Source organism: Lagenorhynchus albirostris, chromosome 2, assembly GCF_949774975.1.
Source record: "Lagenorhynchus albirostris chromosome 2, mLagAlb1.1, whole genome shotgun sequence".
NCBI classification, from domain to species: domain Eukaryota; kingdom Metazoa; phylum Chordata; class Mammalia; order Artiodactyla; family Delphinidae; genus Lagenorhynchus; species Lagenorhynchus albirostris.
The window spans coordinates 14,343,428-14,366,747 of NC_083096.1; the positions used below are offsets into that span (position 1 = coordinate 14,343,428).

General features: G+C 37.4%; 1 protein-coding gene across 1 annotated transcript in view; it reads right to left on the reverse strand.

The window, feature by feature from the left end:
* USH2A (usherin) overlaps positions 1 to 23,320 on the reverse strand; it is a 737,336-nt gene that overhangs the window by 356,849 nt on the left and 357,167 nt on the right. Inside the window, exons 26-27 of the mRNA XM_060127145.1 lie at positions 10,533 to 10,684; positions 5,558 to 5,720 (exon numbers count right to left, since the gene is read on the reverse strand). Of these exons, the coding sequence (XP_059983128.1) occupies positions 5,558 to 5,720; positions 10,533 to 10,684 (315 nt within the window). The remainder of the gene's footprint in view (positions 1 to 5,557; positions 5,721 to 10,532; positions 10,685 to 23,320) is intronic.

The following is a 23,320-nucleotide window of genomic DNA, read 5'->3' on the forward strand; positions in this document are numbered from 1 at the left end:
TTCACCTACCAGTGAGATAAAAGATTTATAATTTTAAAACCAGTTTCACATAAGCCATGTTTTTTACTACTATGCTGTCGGTTATTTTAGTTTTTAATTCCTAAATTTACACATTTCTTTTATTTAAAACCCCACACACTCAGTATGTTTCATAAGGAAGTTTTAGAAACCTATTACTTACCATTAAATGTGTTAGTTAATTCATATATGTGAAGAGAAAAGAATCTTGGCGATGTTGTAAACTGATCCTGGGGAGCTGGCCGTTCACCTGTGCAAGGTGAGTGGAAGGCTTTGGAGAGCCATAGAGCACAGCACTTATTCCAGGTCAGTAAGTGGCATTTTCAGCTGCGAGAAAAAGCTAATTTGTGTCATATGTTCCTCATAATTAAATGGATGCTTCAAATCAGGCAGAATCCCACAGAAGGAAGTGCTCATCCTTACTTTTATGGTAGACATTAAGAAAAAGCAGAAAATATGTTCTCATATCTCCCACTGTGGGTTGGGCAATCTGTTAATTTTTGCCATTCACATTTGTTTGTGCTGGCTCTGTCATTCCCTCTGTGTGTTTTCACACTCAGGTTATTCTAACCCATCACTGAAGCAAAGAGTAAGGGCCATTGTTTCCAAAATCTACCCCCAGTTAGCTCTGTTCCACTTGGTTTCCCTGGTCTCTGGTTTCTCTCTAGCCTCACACACTTGAGAATGACCCTGCTAGGTTTCCCTGTCTTATCTTCTCTATTTGTTTGCCAATTCTATGGGCTCAGAGACCCTTCAGGTCCAATCTTTGGTGCCATTTTATACACCTCAGATCTGGTTTACTAAAAACTAGTTGACAGTCTAATTAATCAGGTTATCATGTTCTCCCTGGTAAAATGTCTGTGCTTTTGAGAAAATTACAACAAATCCTAGTATCAAAAAAGCCATAGATGCTTATTGTGGTTAGATCATCCAATAGATATAGAAGTGTGAAAGTATGGCTTTCTGAAGACAGGTATCTGAGAGTGGACTCTATGTATTATTCAAAACTTAGCTCTTTTAAGTTACTTAATTATTAACAGATATAATATAATTTATAATTATATAAAATTATTTATATTCATAAAATATCAATGAATAAACTGAACAAAAATGAACAAATCTATATGAAGAAAACTTTAACGTCTTGTGAGAGACAGAGAAGACAGATAGAAATAATCATAATCATATTATTGATTAGAGAAGCTCAATATCACAGAGATATTAATTCTACCTAAGTTAACTTATAAATTCAATCCCATCCTTATATAAATAGCATCTGGACTTCTGGGGGGAAGTAGCAAATTACCAATATTGCTTGAAAGAAAATAAATAAGGAAAATAAGTAGGTAAATTCTATACAATAAAAATAATGAGGTAGATTAGTCCTCATTTATTAGGAATTAAAAAATATTCTAGAGCTTTAATAATTAAATTACCATAATAATGTAAATTAAGGTAAAGATCTGTCCAAATATATTTATAAATAAATGCAGAAATTTAAGACTTTTTAAAGACAGCAACTCAAACCAGTGGGAAAGAATCTGGTTTATTTAATAAATGGTTTGAGATAGTACAATATTTTCTGAGAAAAAAGGTTTGATCCATAGATTACTTATTTGTAAAAATTCTGAATTGATTGAATATAAATGTATTTTTAAGAAGGCTTAAAGTGCTAGGAAAAAAAAAACCATTGAGGAGAGGGAAAAATATTGCTACTCACCATAACAGATTTTGTTAATACTTAAGAGTTCCTTAAGTTTGGTTAAAATATGGGCAAATGACACAAACAGAGAATTCACAGAGAAAGAAATACAAACCGATTTTAGACATATGAAAATAAGTTGAAACTAACTCCTAATAAGAGAAATGCATACTCAAGATCCTATCCGCCATCATTTTTAATATAATCAATTTGCCACGTGCTCAGATGACAGGGCTGTAGACACACAGGCACACTATAACACTCCCATGAGAGCACAGATTGTATGGCCTCTGTGGACTGAAGGTTGGCAATATCTTACAAAGTTCCAAAAATCATTTCAAGCAATTTATCAGACTAACATGCTGCCAAAGTGTGAAAAGGCATACCTATATCTTTATTCATTAAGGCATTCTTTGAAATGGCAAAAGATTGGAAATAACTTAAATGCCCATCAATAGCGGACTGGTTAAACCAGTGATGGCATAATCTATACAACTGAATACTATGAAGGTGTATAAACACTGAGGACGTTCTCTGGTTACTCATGTGACAAGGTGTCTACAATTGTTGTGGTGAAAAAAAGTACATTTTTTTTGTACACAGTGTGTACAATTTGGTATCATTTGTGTAAAATGTATGCGTGGCAGATACATTTGAAAAGGGGGAAATACATATATTTGCTTGTACATACATAAAATATTTCTATTAGGATACAAGAAATGGAGGACTTTGGTTTCCTTTGAAACTACAGAAAAGTTTGGGCACTTTTAACTGCTTATTATTTTCCTGTCTTTTAAATATTGATTCACGAGAATGTAATACCTGGTCACAAGTAAATACCTTTTAAGGAATCACACTTTGATATGTGCTGCCTCATTTGTTGTTACAAAATCTAATGTTGACTTTGTTTTTTGTTTTTTTGTTTTTTTCGGTACGGGGTACTCTCACTGTTGTGGCCTCTCCCGTTGCGGAGCACAGGCTCCGGACACGCAGGCTCAGCGGCCATGGCTCACGGGCCCAGCCGCTCCGCGGCACGTGGGATCCTCCCGGACCGTGGCATGAACCCGCGTCCCCTGCATCGGCAGGCGGACTCCCAACCACTGCGTCACCAGGGAAGCCCCCTAATGTTGACTTTGTAAAGTATGTAGTTTAGGGTCTAAACTGACATGTACGATGGGGTCCGGCATGAGCGTCTTACAGAGACAGCTCAATATCCTGCCCTACAGAACAGTGACCTGGCTGCAGGCGCATTTATTCCTAAGCTAGGCTTGCTTCCTACGGCTGGATTCTCCTGTCTTGTACATTCTAACCACCACCTCTTCAGCAGCCATCACAGAAAAGGATGAAATATAGTTGTTCATTATGTCAAGGAAATAACCAATTAGCCGTTAGACAATTCAATAAGCTTTGTATAAATCTTGTGAACAGATGATATCTTAAATAAGTTTGATGAATTAATGTTTAATTCATTTCTTGTAGAGCCATGCAGATCTCCCTACCTTCAGTGTACAGGTCACCGAGCTGTTGATGGGTGTCCGGACAAGACAATATTTGAAAGCCTTTTACTTAACACTGGACATCAGAGTTCCAGTGACAGTGAACCTATGAAAGGAATTTCCTGGGGCCCATCCTGAGATGATCCTTTGGCTTCCAACCTCACCCCCTTTCAACCCTAGAGTTGAACCACACCGCAAAACTCTTGAAGTCAAATCTTGTAATTGCTTCCAATTTGTCTGTTTTGCTTTTGGCAATTAACAAACTGAAATGTTATCATGAAGGAGTTCATCTCATTTGTAAGACCAGGTTTTCCCTCCACTAAAATATGCAGGCACTCTGTTCTTTATTACCAGCAGGAGATAAATGGCTGGTTTTCATTGCTGAAGAATATATAATGGTTAAAAAGTCACTTTTTCCCTCCAGCTCGACATAAATCACAGAACTAGTCAATATTTAATAATGCTTGCCTTGGTCTGGAGTCCCTTGATCACCCCTGTCATGTGTAATAGCTCCCTTTCCGATATCTTTGACATAAAAGCCCAGCTTTACTGCAATACTAACATGTAGAGGGTCATTACGGATCGACATTTACCTTAATCTGTGACTGCCAACCATGAACCGATAAATTCCAGCAGATTCCACTGGGAGAAATCAGTAAACTTCTCAGTGGAAAGAACTGAAGGAAAATTCTGCCGAGAACAGAATACATTTTCTACAAGGGCTGCTCTGCAAATGGGTTCTGACTTTTGAAAGTTCTCTTGCTGCGCAGCTTTGCAACATTTAATACCGTTTTGATGGTTTGAGAGACGGGATGACAACCGAAGATGACATGACTTAGAAGGCAAGCAGAAATTTTCTCTGCAAAAACAATGCAAGATTAAACACAAGGGGGAATATGGCTCTTACATTATTCACCCAGCTGCCTTGGCGGAAATAGCTGGGCTGTCACGGGTCTGGCCTAAATGTTGCTGCCTTTTTTTCAAATCGATCATCACTCCTTCACCTCATAATCTTACAAGTGCTTCACAGCAGAATACATCAAAGCCCTGATTGCATAAAAGAGGGACACACCGATCTTTGATGGGATCAACTCAGACACTGACACGCACTCAACTCGCTGTACCAACACAGAACACAAATAAGAATGCCCTCCTCAAATTCAGCAAAGTCTGTTTTCCTCTTTCCTCACCTGCTTTCCACTTTGAGGATGTTATTAAGTCCTACAAATAGCTGTAGATGATGCAGAACCAGAAAGGTGGGGCGCGGGGAGGGATCAATTGGGAATTTGGGATTGACATATATGCACTACTACATTTAAACAGATAATCAACAAGGACCTACTGTAGAGCACAGGGAACTCTGCTCAATACTCTGTAATAACCTAAATGGGAAAAGAATTTGAAAAAGAATAGACACATGGATATGTATAAATGAATCACTTTGCTGTACACCTGAAACTAACACAACATTGTTACTCAACTAAACCACAGTATAAAATAAAAATTTTTAGAAAAGAAACATTTTAAAGTTTAAAGTCTGAGGAAAATCATTTTCCTGTTAATACTATATGTAACCATATCAACGTTACTGCATATTTGCTACTAACGGAACAAGAAATGTTGAAAACACCTCCTTTAAAAATAGGCCACTCGTGGAAATGATAGAAGTAAACACTGAATAAAACAAAAATTAGCTTTCCAGTGAAATACAAAGCTGCATTTTTTTCTATGGTGAGGGTTGTTTCACGTGAGCATCATACCTAACCAGCCCTAACTTAACTTATTGAATCAGATCGTTTCTGATAATACTTTCAAGGAAGCCTATACAGTGTAACCCATGTCCAGTGAATTGACTGGAACACACACCAGCATTCCTAATTTACTTTAGAAATGTTAAAATGATCACACAAAAAGAGTTTGCTGAAGATGGACTGCAAAATTAAAACTCAACTCTTTGCAGGTATAATCGTTTAGGTTTTCACCATTTACTAAGCAAGGGGAAAAGAATATAGAATCTATACTAGGCCAATCTTTCTCGAAGTTGAGTGACCTTCAGGGCCACCTAAAGGATTTGTTAAAACATGGAGTGCTGCCTCCCGCCTCCCCGGAGCTGAGTAGATCAGGCGTGGGTGTGGAGAGTTTGCCCTTCCTGCAACTCATCAGATGAAGCTTTTACAGCTGTGCTGGGGACCCCAAAATAAGCATGGCTGAATTGGTTTGTCAATATAGGTTATTTTTAGGAAAGAAAAAGAAATTAAAATCTGTGGCTAAAAGAAAAAATTCAAAAGAAAATACATTGTTTTCTAATGTTATGAAAGTTTAAAAATGACAAACAAGTTACCTTGGTCAGCATAGAAAGCGCCAGTAAAAAGGACTGAGTACGTTAATTGTCCATTAGGGTGAAAAGGTGCTTCCCATCTCACATGGGCCTTTTGGGATCCTTCTGTTTTGACAGACACATTTACTGTTCCTTCAGGAGGAGCTTCTAGAGTTCGATTTTCCACCTGTGAGTATAAAAAGATTTATTTTTGTTTGCAAATAAAATAAGTACATGCTTCACTTTGAGCATACTTCTTCAAAGAATCTCTTTGCTGTGAAGTAAACTATTTTGACAGTCGCATCTTGTACGAATACCTCATTTTGTCAGCAGGATCAAAGCATACCTCGTGTTTTCTTCCTCCTGCTGTTAAAGCTTAGAATCTGAGCTCCTGACCAAGGCAGTTTGTGATTTCCAGAATATGTGGATCAGCTCCCACTGCGATTGTGCCTATGGCGGTGCATATCCATGGGCTACTTCTAGGATGGTTTAAAAACAATTTTTTTATGATTGCAAAACAGAAGAACTGAGTAAGGTCTGTGTTCATAAGCTCCTGACTGCAGTGACAGACTGCTGGGCTTTGTCAAAGGCCACACCAAGCATCTTGACTCATACACACAGACACACACACACACACACACACACACACAGAGTTCTCTGAGCTGTGTTGCTACCAGGTATGTGCAAACGGCACCATGCCAGACATCAAGAGATAAATGTACCTGAGTGACTCTATCCCTAAAGTATAATCACAAAAAGTTGAAATTTCATTAATATAGTAGTAATGAGTGTATGCAGAAAAGAACAAAAAATGACTTATTTGAAGAGAAGGAATCTGAAATAAATATAAGCCTTCACTACACAGGGGCCAGAAAGATTTTAATAGCTAAATAAGTAAAATAAGAGAACAGAAGAAGATGAAGTTGGAAAGAAAGCAGAAAGGGGTTCAGGATATTTTAGCATCTTTTAATAACTGGCTTAAATTTGTTAACTAATCACCACAAACTCATAAGCATCCCTCATAAATGTTTGGCCTTTTCAGATTTACTGAATATGTTGATAATGTTGACCTTATTCTTAAAATACAGGCTCACGCCTCACAGGAAGGTGACCGACCAAACACGAAATCCTTAGTCAGGCAAATATTCTCAATTATGTAGCCTTCATTTGTTAGGACGAATACACTTTCCCAATTATAAAAATAAATGTGGAAAAGACAATGTGTTAATTTTTAATAAGTATGAGGTCATGACATGTTTTATTTTCATCTGAGAAAGGCTATGGGGTTCTTTAGATCTATAACTCCTAGTCATTTTTTTAGTCTAATAGCTATGTACAAAAAAGGATAAAGAAACTTGACTAGAAAAATATCAATTCATCATTTTAATATTTCATAACCAATACAATTGGTTTATATCTATGTATGTAGTTCAAATTATTGTATAGAAAATTATTTTAAAGGGCTCCAAATAAAAGGAGACTCAAGAAGCTGAAGAATTAAGGGAAAATCCAGACAATTATATTATTATTCTCAAATATCTGGTCAATTTGAAATAAAGAGCATTTTAAAATTTCCTTATGCATATGGATAAATGCTTCAGTGCTTTTACACTATATTAAATTTGGCAGTTGTACTATTTTTCTCTGACTTGTTTTGGTTTTTTTTAATTACCATTTTCTTTATCAACCTTGCCTTAAAAAATGCTAAGGAAAAGGCATTCTAGAAGGTTGACTTGGCTTTCACCTGGGAAACTCCCTTGACACAGAAAAAAAAAATATTTGAGAAGAAATATGCAATGAAAACAAACATTTTAATAAAATTGTTATCCTTAATACAACTCTTACCACGTACCAGAAAACTTTGTATAAATATTTGATTTACATTTTCACAGCAGCCCCTTGTAAAGTAGGCATCATTTTCCTTTTGTAATAGTTGAGAAATCTAAGGTTTCACAGAATAAAGCATGTTTTCCAAGGAGGCATGGGGGAAAAATAGCAGGTGTAGGATAGATATTCCACATGGGATTTTCTTGACCATAACATTTATTGCCGTTAAGATTTAGATGTCTTAAGTAACAAAATTTATTCGTTTCTTTATTTAAAAAATGGCTGTGAAGATATGAGCATGTGTACATGTGTGTCTGGGTGTGTTTATCTGTATAAGCATGCCATCACCAAGAAACCAAGGTAGCTTTTTAACCACATCATGCAGCGGTGGCCTATAGTTTCACACTTCATCCTTAAAAGGGTCCTTGGAGAATTGAATCTAATGAATGTTCCAAGGCCAGATACAGTCATAAAGTTCCCCGTCTTAGACTCTACCAGTGTTACCTAACAGTGGATAAGAGAAAAACAAACAAACAAAAGCAAAGTGATTTTCCTATGGACAAATTTATTGCATATTATTAAAGAAACACAAAATGTGAAGGGTTTCTAATTGCAATTCAACAATATAATTGAAAAAAAGGAAAGCATTTAAATAGTTCTTCTGGTGCTGAATTTTCTGCTCATTTTTTTTCATTATTTCAAACATTTATGAAACCTCAATTACTGGATTTAATTTGACAATGCACATTAGCATCTTAAAAAATTAAGATCAAAGGCACTGTAAATTGTTTTTTACGTTGGCATTTCTTTAAAATCCAAATACATTGTGTAAATGGACAAGAACTGAACAAAACACACAGAAATCTTTTTTTTTTTTTCAGATAGTACAGAGCAATTTCTTCTGAATCATGAATAACAGGGAATAAACTTGGCTAGGCTAAGGGCACAAAAAATATTGTACTAATGCTAATTAAGGTGTTAAGAATATGGAATTTATGCAAGTATTTTTATTTTAAAAATATTCTATTTTATCAAATTTGTCCTTTTTTTTTTTGTTTTGGTTTATTATATGAGCAACCTAGAAAATTTTGAGGGTGAACCAGACCACATTCAAGACTATAGAGCATATTTGTCATAGGAAACACTGAACGGTATTTCCCTATGTGCATGAAAAACAATGATATTAAATACGTAAGTGGTGAAACAAACAGGCTTCTCTTTCTAAAAACCAAGAGTTATCATTAAGGAATGTTGTTAGGTGAAGAAAAAAAAAATTGACTCTGAAAAATTAATTCTTTGATTTCTTCCAGCAAAAGATTTAAAAATAGAGATCATAAAGTTTTTTGTTTCAATGAAATATTTGCCATAACACTGGGCTTCAGATAAAGAATACCTTTAAGTGATATATATACACGCAATTTGGCTGGATTTTGTTGAACATATTATGATTTAATGATAATTCTGGCTTTTAAGATTGATTCCTAGATTCCTTAAATCAAGGACACATTCAAAAGAATCATCATCAACAAAAAGAGTTGAATCTGTAATATCTTTCATGATTGTGATAGACATCCAGAGCTATCTAGAACACTCAAATATGTAATCTCTTAAGGGCATAACATGTACTGTAATTGGTAAAAAAAATATTTTAGAAATCAATTGAAGACCATGGGTTTTAACTTCTTGGCAACATAGAGTTGACTTGTTCTAAATAAAGACATTGTTATTCAATCCCAGTAATCAGAGATGGATCATTGACTTGGGAAAAGTGTTTGTATACTGAGCACAGGATAAAGAAAAAGACGAAAGGGAGAAAATAACTCTGTGCTTTAAGTCAGAACTGAGTCTAGGATGTGTGAGGCCGTGGGAGAGTAGGGTTTTACAATCCAATTCGGTTTCCTCCTTCCCATCAGGCATTGTGGAATTTGATTCCTTCAGGTCAACATCGCCTATTATCTGTACAAGACGTAGATTGATAACCATGTCCCCCTTGTTTAAAGTTACCAGAACATCAGGAGACAGAGTGGGACCCAGTTTAGTAGCCAGGACCACCATATGCACTTTATATTTTTGAAAAAGTCTCAGTTTCAAGCTCATGGGATGTGTTCTTTTGTTTCTTTTTCTTTTCTGAATGGAGAAGAAAGGCTGGCCTATTGCCATTCCTGCTTTTAAGAGTAAGTAACCATCAGAGGGGTCCAGGCTATAAAATACTTAATGGCAATAAAGACTACAGCTCAGCTCCACTGATAGATGATGTTAGCAGCTTGGAAAGCAACCAATCTCTGAAGCGAAACGGGAGGTGTGAGCAAAAATAAGGAAGCAAAAAATTAAATGGTAGAGCTGTTTTTCAAGGTAATATTTATAGAATACACTCTTCAATGAAGACAAAACGCATTAAAATGATAGGCCATTAGGAAAGACTGCCAAAAAATATCTAAAATGAATGAGCATTTCCCTTAAAAGAAGCTTAATCTAATCAATCAAGAGATATGCACAAGAGTCAAATGTTATGTTTTGAAACTAAAGAATGTCATGCTGGTCTATGACAATTATGTACAATCAATTGGGTTTTGAAAATTATACCAGTAATAAAAAGCACACTTTTGTCTATCTTTCAACTACAAATGAAATATAGGTAGATATAGATTACTGAAATGTGGATATCAAAAGCTGATATTAATGTAATTTTAAATACTGTTCTTATTAATATATCACACTCATGAAATTAAAATATATTATTCTAATGGATGAGGCAAACAATCTTTTAATTGATGAATATACTTGTTGGGAAGCAGTGTTGACATATTGTGGCAGTTATGCGTTTTTAATTATTTTCACTTTTTAATCATAAACTTACTCAAGTGGTCGAGTTCATTACTTGGAAGAAAAACATCCACTGTAACTCTGTCACTAAATTGGGCAAAATCGCATGTATGCCTGCTCAGCTGGTCAACTTACCGTTTGAAATTTCAGTAAAATGTACCTTCTGTCCTTCACTAGACCTATGTGCCGTCTTGAAATTTATGTTGAATATAAAATCCTACTAACCCTTAATTGAAATTTTATAAAAAGAAACTCTCCCATCCAACTTGAAAGGCTAGCTGTGCAGAGTTGCCTGTTCATTGTCATCTGACATTTAATACATTTCCGGAATGTGAATTCATACACTCACCAGTGGGCCCAGAGCACAACCTTTGGCCGTGCAGGCTTGGACTCTGAAGGAATGTAAGCTCCAAGGAGCAAATCCAGAAGCATGACAGCTGAGTTCTGAGGAATTGTGAATTAATATACCATCTAGATATAGTCCGTAACTTGTGATAACACCTGGGAAGATAATAATTGCCTTTTAGTATGATTGTTAGACAACAGCAAAGAATGTCTTAAAAGAAGCCAGCACTTCTTGATATGATTTCTAATTTCGTGGAATCACAGTCTCTCCCTTGGTCTAAACCCTGTCTCTTTCCAAAGGATAAAACCGGCTAATTTAAACTCTTGAATATCAAAATGTTAAGCTAATTAGTACAGAGACACAAATAGAACCCAAGAGTCCCGGTATGGGAATCTTTCTCGTGCATCATGTTAACTGCTGTCATTGGTGTTCCATATAAAAAATGAATAAATTAAGTACATTTATAATTTGTATTGCTTTCTAAAATGATATCCTAATAGATGTGCTTCAGAAGTCCAATGACCTTGTTGGGTAACGCATTGTGTGTGACTCAGGATGTGTCAGGCATTGTTCCAAGAGCATCCTCCTTTTTAACTCTCTCCTCACAGCATTACTATAATAAAGGCAGTATTATGATCACCATTTCATAGATGAGGAAAATCAGGCACAGATAGCTTAGGTCACTTGCTCAAGGTCACAAAGCTCGCAGGTTTCGGAGTAAGGATTTGGATCTAGGCGGTCTGGCTCCAGAGCCCATGCTCTCAATTACAACACTGAATTACCTAAACAGAAAGCCTTGGCAATTTGCACGGATTGCATTTATGAGACACTCATGAATGGGTTAGAGAAACTATGATTTGCTAGATTTAATGATCAACTTAAATTTATTTCAGAACTTATGTGCATTTTCATGAAATCAACTAACAGAGATTTGAGAGACTGAATGGCTAATATAATCATTTATATGGCTAATATAATCATTTGATTTATTGCATCCAAACATGCATTAAAAGGAAGTGAGGGATCTCTGTTCACTGGAAATACAGCATCCCCACACTCATTAAACATTATACTGGGGGAAACAGAACTTCGCTTGCATGCTAAATTAGAAACTCTTTCAAACTAAAATTAATTTCACAGTGCCCTCCTGGGTGTGTCCTTGAGGACAGATGTTGGATGCCTCTCCACTAGCGCACAGCACATCTTCATCATAGTATTTACTTTCCCACTTCTCACATTATTAGTGTCATTATTCCTTATTTAATTGCCTGACATTGCCAATGGGCTACAGGATCCCCAAGGCAATCTTGACTCTTCCTCACCTGTGTATTTCTAGAGCTTAGCACTATGACTAAAACATAGTAGGTACTTAAAAAATATTGACTAAATGAATACATTAAAGTATATGCAGCATAGGAATAAAATACCAGCATCCAATACAGAGCGAAAATTCAAGACAACAGGAAAAAGATACCTAGATCCCTGAAATGTGAAAAGAAACTTGCTAGAAGGTTGATATTATAGAATAGCTCAAAATCAGGATTTAGAGAAGGAGTGAGTTTTGAAACAAAGACTCTAGCAAAATCAAAGGTCATCAAGAGAGTCCCTGAGAGATGGCTTCCAGGATGCCTGACTCTCAGCCTTATGAACAGCAGATCTGGTCTTGCGAATGTCCTGAAAGTAGATCAAAGCTTCATCCGTCACCATATTAGGGACAGCTTCACTCTGGGAATCATTATACCAGGAGACTTTCTGCAAGCGTCCCTCTCTCCTGGGAAGGAGTTGCTCACTTCTAGAACCTGTTCACAGTGGTCTGGCAGCTCCATCGTCTGTGAACTTATGGAATGCTGTGGTTGTTGTCAGAATCTCTCTCACAATGCCGCTTTTGATTAAGAAATCAGTTTACAGCAAAAGAAGGAGGAAGTGAACTAACTATAACTATGGAAGTTATCCATCTTACAATATACCTCATCAACCCATAGTCTGGGAGATTGCCGAAATGGCCTCTGGAAGCCTACCTCACAGCCCAAGCTGAGAGAGAACACCCTGTGGATCTGGGGTTCCTATAGGATGCTACGTCTGCTTTGAACAAGGAACCTGTATTGGATGCTGGTTTTTCTATAGTGAGAAAATGTTGGACTCAAGGGAAGGTAGTCAGCGTATTACCTCTCACTATTATACTTCATATGCTACAGAAACTATTCGTGCTTTCTCTACTCACAAAGAGGAATACTTATATCATGCGGCATCACCAAGGTACCAGTAAATTAGAAACTGAGAATATTATTGATACCTGGCAATTTGGGATACTCGTGCAATTAGATCAACAGGCAAAGAAAAAAATTACTATGTGGAAGGAGGAATTAGCTTCCTTTCACATGCTGACATTCCAGACTTTCCCAAGGACATCCCTTTGTCTGACCAGGTCCGAACATGTAACTTTTAAAAGTCTAAAGTCACTTAAGCCACAACCACTAAGGACACAGACCTTTTAGTAGTACACATTTGGTTGCATCGCTAGCTCAAGAATCCCAAACAGATGGGCAACTGGCTGAGAGCAAGGGGAAGAAGTTTTGAATATCAACTATGGCCTTAACTAGTTATAGAAACAAGAATTGTAGACGTTATTTTTTTATTTCGTGCTTATTACATAGAGATTTGTATATAATAACTAATTTTCCCTCCTCCTTTTCCCTATTGATTTATATTTAAAAAGTTTGTGGGTTTTAGTTTATAGTTTAGTTTTTAAGTTGTAGAATATCCATGTGGGTTGTATCTAAACTGAAAGGGGAATTAATACCACCCAGATATGACTATAGTGACAGAGGGTAAGAGCATCTTCATCTGTCCAAAGCAGAGTAGTATCATTTGGGGTGGAAGCATGCAGTGATTATCAACAGTAGTGGAAAGTAATAGAAGGTAGAAGAGTGGGCATGGCGGCTGAATAGCTCAGCTGCTTATTCATCTAAGTCATCTCATCACAGCTCTACATCCACACTTCTAGTCTGCTCTGTGCATTGAGCCCAACAGCCAGCACATTACATTTGTAGCTCTCTTGCTGGTTGAATTTCTAGTAAGTTTCACCAAGAGGAGGCATTGCTAGAAGGGCAGAAGCAGGAAGAAAGAAAACATCCAGCTTCCAGCTCCAAGAGCAGAGGCCTTTGCTGACTGTCACTACACAGCCAAGCAGGGGCCACACCACGCAGTTCGGACATCACAAGCTCCTCTTCCGCATTTGCAGCTTCTTCAGTAGTGGAATCTCGGTGGCTCCTGATGGTTCAAGCATCCAGTTCAAATCAGCAGATCCAGCAGCGGGCCCACAGCTCAGCTCCTGCCCAGGGAACTAAGCACCTTGCTGGCAATCACGCTTTTTGTTCTCCTGGTATCCACCTCCTTCTCCCTTTTTTTTTTTTTTCTTCCAGTCCTTCCAATGCTCTTGTAACCAACTCCTTGTACAATATTAAATATAATCTGTCTTGAATACCTAATGCATTTTCTACTTGACCAATTAGATCTTGATCAATACATCCTTTAGGATGAAAGCTTTTTAAAATTTAAATGAGCTTATACTTTCAAAAGCTAGTGCTTTGACCCATTTTCCTTTCTGAAGATAACTCTGTACCATGTCTCTTTCCGAAAGCAGGTCCACTTCCCTTATTTCCCAAATTTTTGAGAAAGTGTCTTCATTTTACTATCAGGTGCCCCTCTGGCTCCACAAAAAAAGTGCAGCTACCAGCATCTGTTCTTCTTTATGCTAATGTCACCATCTATGGTAACTCAAAGAATACTTATAGAGGGTATTTGCTTTAATGCCATTTAATACTTGACACACAAAAGCACAAGTGAATTAAAGCTAAGAAATGAGAGGTACATAGTGAGAAACCCATTAGCACATGGAAAATTTAAGAGAAGAAAAATAGATAAAATCACACTAATAATATAATAATGAAGACAAGAAATTACTATATGCCAGGCACTTTGCTAAGCAATCATTGTATGTGATGGGCACACAATGTGCAAATCACTTATGTGCAAATCACATGTTGCAGAAGCTCTTAAAGAAATTTTAAGACTCCTGAAACTCTACCTTCTTGATCTGCTTTTCAACATTGAAACAGAAAGTACCCAAATCAATATTTCCCTTTTCTTACGTAATTGGGGAACAGAGAACTTCTTTTCTGCTGGGATTATGTGCATAATATCTCATTTATCTGACATAATGGGAAATGAGATATTTTATAGGAGTTAATTTTCGTTATAACTCAATCTCATCCCTGAAGCACAAACTTAAAAATCTTAACCATTTTTGGAGGAAATCTTTCCAGCAAGCACTACACACTTTCCTATAGTTTCACACAGACAATAATGAACATAACTGAATCATTCTGTGATGATTCAAACAGACGTCAGAGACTGTATTCGCTAATTCAATGATACCCTCCAGGACTGGACCGAGGAGATAGAGGATAATTACCCAGCTCTTCCCCTTAACTTCACTCAGTGGCTACACTTCCTCAAGTCTAGTGTCTCCTTTTTGAGTTCTCCATTCTCTCTCAGTGACAGGCTCTCAAAAGTAACTTCTTTCTTTGTCTACTGGACCCTAACAAGTCAGCCCCTAGCAAGCTCTGCTGAGAAACTATAACCATGACATTTAGAACTTTGGATAAAGAAATAATAGACAGTTAGTGAGAGAAGAGCTCAGAGTAAGATGAGCACATGGCAAATGAGCTGAGAATGAAATTAAGTGACATTTGTGACAGTTAATTCAACTGCTCACTTTTTTACAATTCATGATGCATAAGGAGTGGATGAGACTGAAGTCCAGACTCAGGGCAGGTGAGATCTCACACTCTTACACACAAACAGTTACCCAGCTTTTTAGGTGACCAATATTCAACAGTATTTGTAGGATGCTAAAAGATGTATAGGGCTAAAAGATCAATTGTAGAACCAGTGTGCACTGGATACATACAGTTCGCCTTTTAAGTCATTTTGGACACTCTTCTCTACTTCATCCACCACACCAACTCCATCCTCAGTCCTGTAGACCTTACATCCCAAATTGATCTTTCCCCATCTCTATATCCATGGCCATCTAGTCCATTCTGCCACCATTTCGTACCTAAGAATTATAGCCACCTAAGTGTTTTGATGCATTATTCATACTCCCACAAAATTTATTCTTGATAATATAGTCAGAGGGACAGTTTTCAAAACACATATCTGATCACGTCACATGCAATCAGTGATCAGTCTGGTCTTCGCCAGTACTAGCAAGATGGGTTTCCTGTCCCAGAACCAGGAAGCTGGGGCCACCATAAGCATGTTGTGAGGATGAAACAGACTAGCGGTGCTGACCTCTCTGGGTTTTCTGCCTTTTGGTCCAGGTCTTACCAGCCAATCACCAGATCTAAGGTCAGACCAAAGTGGGATACTACTGTGGTTTAGAGCTGGAATCCATCTGTGCCCCCCTCCCCCAAAAGAGCCTAAGACAAGGCGTTTCCTCTGATCTGATTTGGGCAAGGCCATTAACTATAAAATCTTGAATTAAGGACACAGAGTCAAATTTCCTGGTAAATTTGTGGACAATAAGAGATACCATTTGAGAAGAACACTCCATTTCTTGTCAAGACAGGCAAGCAAAGTTCATAGTTTGTTTTTATTAGCAAATGTTTTGATATAAATAATACTAGTATGATATGAAACATTGTATAATTCAGTTCTCAAAACATACATTAAGTAATAAGTCTAAAATATCTCTTAACACAACAATTTTTATTGACCTCAGATTCCCAAAGTGAGGTACAAAAACTAGTGAATGTAATCTAGTGGCCATTTTAAACATAGCCTAAGAAGACACTTTCTGTCTTTGACTAGTGCACAGGACATGTACAGATAGCTTTGGGAAAAGGAAAATGCTAAGTTCTTAAAATGCCATGTAAGTATTTTTGAAATTATAAAACAATTATTAAAAAATGTACTGAACACTTACTTTGAGTCGGACAATAGGCGGCAGGCTTAATGTGAATTATTCCTGTTAACTTTGACAACACCAAGAAGTTAGAACTGTTATTTGCCTTGTTGTGGAGATGAGGGAATGCAGTCTTAGAGAGGTTAAGCTACTTCCCAAAGGCATACAAGGATAAATTCAGCGGTGGGATCTGGCAATCTCAACCCACTGCTGCCACTACTCCTGTTATCCATTTCCAGCCTAATTTTCTCTCCTAAAATATGCAGGAATTCCACTCAAATTAAGAACTGATGAACATGCTCTAGCCCTCAAAGCAATGAGGATGAGCTTGATGAAAAAATTAACATATATTTATTGAAAGTCAACTACTTGAAAGGTACTATGCTTGGTGCTTTGGGGCACAGAAAGAATAAGAAATAGTATCTACCTTTATGGAAGTAAGAAAAGGGTTAAACACAGGTCTAACTAAATAACAATCCAAGAGTTAGATGAGTGATAAGCACCACAAAACCTTTATGCCCAACAAATGGTATAGAAAGTAAGTACAGAAGCTTCTAGCAGGGAACAATCACTCTGGCTAAAGCGAGTACTAAAAGCTTTTCAGAGCAGCCATGTCTTCCTCTCAAGGAAGCTGCATCTTCCATAGGTTCTTCCGTAAATGGTACAAGGTGAAAAGACAATAACTCAGGAAGATGCCCCTGGTAGGGAAATGATATTCACCAATGTGTGGAAGGAAGCAAGTGCAAGGTATAGTGAAGATATCCTGAATAGACGAGTATTTTCTTGCTGTTGCTGTAATTGGTTAAAGTCTAATAGAAAATAAGGATTCAAAGGGAGTTAGGGCCTGAATGCTGCTCCAACAAGTTGGGATTTTATGATGCACAGGAGAATCATTGATGCTTTTATGTACTGACTAGGGGCATAATGAAAGTCTTATTTAGAAAAATTAACCTAGAATGACATATATAATACTGGCGTAGGGAAGAGCATGGAGGTAGGGAACAGTAGGACAGATGAAAATATCAAAAAGAAAAAATAATATTAATAATTTTTAAAGCCACATTTTCCTGAATGTATCATAACTAGTTGTAACCCAGGCAGGGATGTGGAAATGCCACATTTCAGCAGTAGTGCGTGGCATATTCTAAGAGAAATATCTTTAACACTTTTATATATAGCTGACCTTTGAACAACGTGGGTTTGAACTGCATGTGTCCACTTACATGTGGATTTTTTTCAGTAAATACAAAACTACACATTCTGAGGTTGGTTGATTCCACAGATGCAGAACCGCAGGTAGGGAGGGCTGACTATGGGGAGCACCTGCGGATTTTGGTACCTGCAGATGGTCCTGCCAATCCCTCATGGATGCTGAGGGAGGACTGCACGTGGATTTTCTATCACATCACCCTTATTGCTCAAGGGTCAACTGTACTTTCTCTTTTTTAATAAAACAAACATGAGCTTAGGACTGGGATGTGTTAGACTAAATACGGTATAACAACGTCACTAGTCGAAGAGAGAGGTATCTATCTTTATCAGAGATGGACTGTGAACTTCCCAATAAAAAAATCTCATAAAAATCTGCTACCGAAGAACTAGCTTGCCTCTACACTAATGGTTTAAAAGGGGTTGATTTTCATTTGAGGATTAAAAAAGAAAGTTATGGGCCTGTTTTGTATCTTGACTGCATCAGTGTCAAAATTTTCGTTGCACTAGTGTACTATAGCTTTGGGAGATGTTGGCCATTAGGGGAAACTGGACAAAGTACACATGGGCTCTCTTTGCATTATTTCTTACAACTGCATGTAAATCTAGAATTATCTCTGAAAACAACATTTAGCTAAAATAGAAAACAAAAACTGTTGTGTAGGGAAGCATGACAGAAGAGGCAAACACTTGAAAGGCCAGGGCAATTTGATGCTGAAAAAAATAACTGTATTTATGTTTTAATCAGATACTTTAGTCCTCAGGAAATACCCATGAAAGCAGAAAGAGTTTCACTTTTCCTTTACAGATGAGAAAAACAGGTTTGAGAGAGGTTTGCTAACTTGGCCGTGATGGTTGGCACTGAAGCATTCAGACTCCACAGGGCACCAAACAGGATACTCGCCAGCTTCTGTGGATCTATTTTTTTCCATCTTTTAAAAATTATGTAATAAAACATAATATAGAAAAGTGTGTAAAATATGTTATATTTTTAAAACAAGTTTAAAAGCAAAACTCCTATAACCATCGCCAAGATTAAAAAATAGAATATTGCCAGCACCCTGCAAATGTCTTGAGTCCTTCATGATTCCAACCCTTCCCCCCGCCACAGACAACTAGATTGACTTTAAGAACCATTTTCTTGCTTTTCTACCTAAGAATGCATCCCTAAACAAAGCAATTAAGTTTTGTGTGTTTTCTACTTTGAATTAATAAAATCATATTTACGCAATTTTTGCATCATTTTTTGTTCAACATAATACGCACCAGTTCTATCCATGTTGTTGAGGATAGCCATACTTTGCTCATTTCCATGGCTGTATAGTATTTTTGTATGGCACAATTTATATATTTATTCTATTGTTGATATTTAGATGGTTTCCACATTTTGGCTGATATATCAATGTAGCTATAATCATTTTTGCACATGTGCCCTGAGTCTCATGTGTACAAGTTTCCTAGGGTATAGATACTGGAGTGGAGTTGTTGGGATACATTCAATTGTCTAGTAAGACAATGCTCAACTCTTTTTCAAAGTACATGAATTCCCGTTACCACCTATAGTGCCTGTGAGTCCTCATTGTTCCATATCCTCAAAAAGACCTTGTATAGTCACTGTTAAATTTTTGCCAGTATTTTTTTGCATAAAATGGTGCCTTGTTTTGGTATTATTTTATATCCCAGCTTATTAAAGAGACTGAGTACATTTCCTTATGTCTATCAGCCATTTATTTTTTTTTCTTTTGTGAAATGCTTTTCCAGATCTTTCCCCGGTTTATTATTGATTCCTAGGAATACTTTATATATTGTGGATACTGGTCTTCTGATAGTTACATGTGTTGTCAATATCATATCTCATTCTGTTACTTATCTTTTCAGGCACTTAGTTTATAGCACATTTTGATGGAAAAAAAGTCCTTAATTTTAGTAAACCTTTTATCAATATGAAGTTACCTAATTATCTCTAATAATCCTGTTTGCCTGAACATCTCCTTCGTCTGATATTAAAGTAGTTATACCAGCTTTCTTTTCTTTTTTTATTCCTTACATTTTAGTTTGCTTTAGTTTGAGAAGGAAGGGGTTAACAGCTGATTCAGGGGCCTTTCCCCTAGCCTTGGGGACTCCTGAGGCTCTAACTCGGCTGAATCTTTCTTGCTACACTACCTCAAGATAAACCAGAATCCATCTGAGCACTGTGTACCGGACCAAGCACCTGACCTCACTGTCAATGTTGTTTATACGTAATGGTTAGCTGGCACTGATGAGATGCAGTTGCACCAAAGAATGCACACTAGTCATGTACCTGGTACCCTCATGGTGGGATAGAGCTGTGGTTTCATTCAATAACTTTCGATTAAGCTTTTAGAAAAAATGAGGGAGAGCTATATATACTGACATGAAAATATGCCTGCTCCATATTTATCAGGAGGAAAAAAACAGAGCTGCAGAATTTTACCTTATGGCCAATTATTTTTAAGTGTCTATTTTATGCCTATACATGTAAATGATTATTCAACCAATCAGCACAGTAATTATTGAGTGCCTACTATGTTCTGGGCACTCTCTTAAATGTGGTGGAGAAAAAATAAGCCACAGACACAAAATCAGGGGGCAAAGTGGAAGACTTCCCAGCTGGTGGCTGCCCTTTGAAGAACTTTCTCTCACTGCATATGGCTGTTCTCTCGCGACTACGCACCTTTAAAACTTGGCTAAGGAACTCACATTTTCTAAGCTTTTATTTCCTCTCCAATAAAATTGGGACACTATTCCTTGTCCTGGTGGCCTGAGTTAACGTGAGTACCAAATGAGTGAGCATATATGAAAGTCCCCAAAGAATTAGGTGCTATGCACGTAAAAGGCATGAGCTTAGAGCTGTCCCTTTCTTCCAGGATAAGTTCAAGCCCGGTTTGTTATGGGAATGTCAGCTGAGACCGTCTCCTCCTACTCTGATCTATGTCACGAACTGCATGTTTCTTGTAAAAAAAAATAGTCTGCACATCTCTCAAAAACACATTTGAGACAGGTCTGTATTCCTTACTTGTATGCTGTCATCACCTAGCAGTTTCTTTTTTCTATTTTTTATTTTATATTAGAGTATTGTTGATTAACAATGTTGTGTTAGTTTCCGGTATACAGCAAAGTGATTCAGTTATACACATAACGTGTATCTACTCTTTTTCAAATTCTTTTGCCATTTAGGTTATTACAGAGTATTGAGCAGAGTTCCCTGTGCTACACAGTAGGTCCTTGTTGCTTATCTATTTTAAATATAGCAGTTTGTACATGTCAATCCCCAAATCCCTAACTATCCCTCCCCCACCCTTCCCCCGGTAACCATAACTTCGTTTTCTAAGTCTGTGAGTCTGTTTCTGTTTTGTAAATAAGTTCATTTGTATCACTTTTTTAAGATTTCACATATAAGTGATATCATATGGTATTTGTCTTTCGCTGACTTACTTCACTTAGTGTGATAATCTCTAGGTCCATCCATGTTTCTACAAATGGCATTATTTCATTCTTTTTAATGACTGAGTAATATTCCATTGTATATATGTACCACATCTTCTTTATCCATTCATCCTACCACCTAGCAGTTTCTTATATGTGTTTGCTAAGTCTTTACATAAGATTCCTCCCCTACTCCAATCAAGCCCAGAGAGTACAGTGTGAAAACATAGCTACTTACTAAATACTATAAAATAATTTTTGGAAAAAATATACTGGATTTAGTGGCTTTGGTTTTTGGTAACCTGCTAGCATAGTAATCTGATTCATCAGAAAATATTTATGGTGGACCTACTATGTGCCAGGCATTGTGTTACATGCTGGGAATACGGAAGTGATCAAAACAGCCTTGGTACCTGCCTTCAGAAAACTTTCAATCTAAGTGAGAAGACAGACTAAGTGCATTATGGGTATGTAAAGTTGATTAAAGGAGAATCAGAGGGAATAGAAGAAAACATGGGGGGGTGGGGGAGGGAAGGCAGATGCTAACCTAGTCCAGGTTCGTTAGGGAATAAGGCCTATTTGAGAAACAGATCTTTAAACTGACTTGCACTGGGAGTTACCTCATTAAGAGGAAAAATTTCGTACACCATTGTTTGGTGAGTTATAACAAAGATTTCATAATAAGAAATTGAAAGCTTTCAATGAGAGATCAGTAAGTTGATTACTATTTAAAAATGAAATATCACAGGAGTATTAGATAAACAATCTGCAACTAGAACTTTTGAGCACAGCCCCCTTTATTTGCTTTAAAAATGTCTAATGTGCCAAAACGAAGTGCAACAAAATAGAATTTATGTTTGGTTACTTATTTCCTTTTTCTAGTCTCAGAATGAAAGGAAGTATTTTACCTTTACTCTACATCCAGCCCCCCAAATTGTGTGTGCTAACTGTGGATTAAATGAGACTTAGACATGAGTCAGGGTCTCAGTAGGAACCTGATGGAAACTCAAATGAACAAATGAGGATAGTTGAGTGAAGGATCTATGTACAAGGATATGGGTAGAGTTAATGGAAAGCACCAAGTGATAATAACGCATCCCGGGTTAGAAACTGTCAGGACTCCTAGGAGCCAGTAAGCAACCTTAAATTTGCAGGGGAAAGGATGAAAACTGATTCAGGAAGCTGGAGAAAGAGCTGCAGTGACAGGGAAGGACCACTGGATAGGAGCTGTAGCCTTTAGTGGAGGAAGACAGCCCTGGAGCCCAGAGCCTGGCAGAAAGTTCTGAGACTCCCTTCTCCTCTGATTCTTTTTTTTTTTTTTTTTGCGGTACGCGGGGCTCTCACCGCTGCAGCCTCTCCCGCTGCAGAGCACAGGCTCCGGACGCACAGGCCCAGCGGCCACGGCTCACGGGCCCAGCCGCTCCACAGCATGTGGGATCCTCCCGGACTGGGGCATGAACCCGCATCCCCTAAATCGACAGGCGGATTCCCAACCACTGCGCCACCAGGGAAGCCCTCCTCTGACTCTTTCAACTCTTGCTGCTGCTGCCCAGGGACAAACCGAAAGGAAGCCAGAGAGAGAGGAAGCCCATTGATGCTGTGAGTAAAGGTCAGCCTTGTAGGATGCAGGGCTGAGTGGAGGAGAGTAGAGAGAGGATCTAAAGAGGCAAAAGAAAAATAGACAACATAAAAAATTACAGGGAATTATTATATTGCACCGTATTGTATTTTTTTGTGCTTTTCTCTTGCTTATCCTCTTGTGCTAATAATCAGTTAAGATAGCTATAAAAAAATAAAACAATATTATGCTATGTGGTATGGGGGATCAGGTTATTTCATCCAGTTCTACAAATTCAGTTCTTCAGTGGATAATCCAAAAAATGGATACTTAATTCCCACTGGCTCTCTATCATAAGCAGTTTGAAGTTTATCACCTTTCTCCTTCCATAATGGTAGAATTTTTAAGGTGTTTAATTTTCACAGGGAAGCTGAATCGTAATTGTCCATAAAGCACATCCACTGGGATATGTATCTTTGTGCCTCTTCATCAGGTTATGTCAAATTGTATTTCCTAAGGTGCCCAAGAGATTGTCATATATAACCAAGGAAATTCAATACCAGTACAATACAATGTACATTTAATACAAGGTATCTCCATGTACGT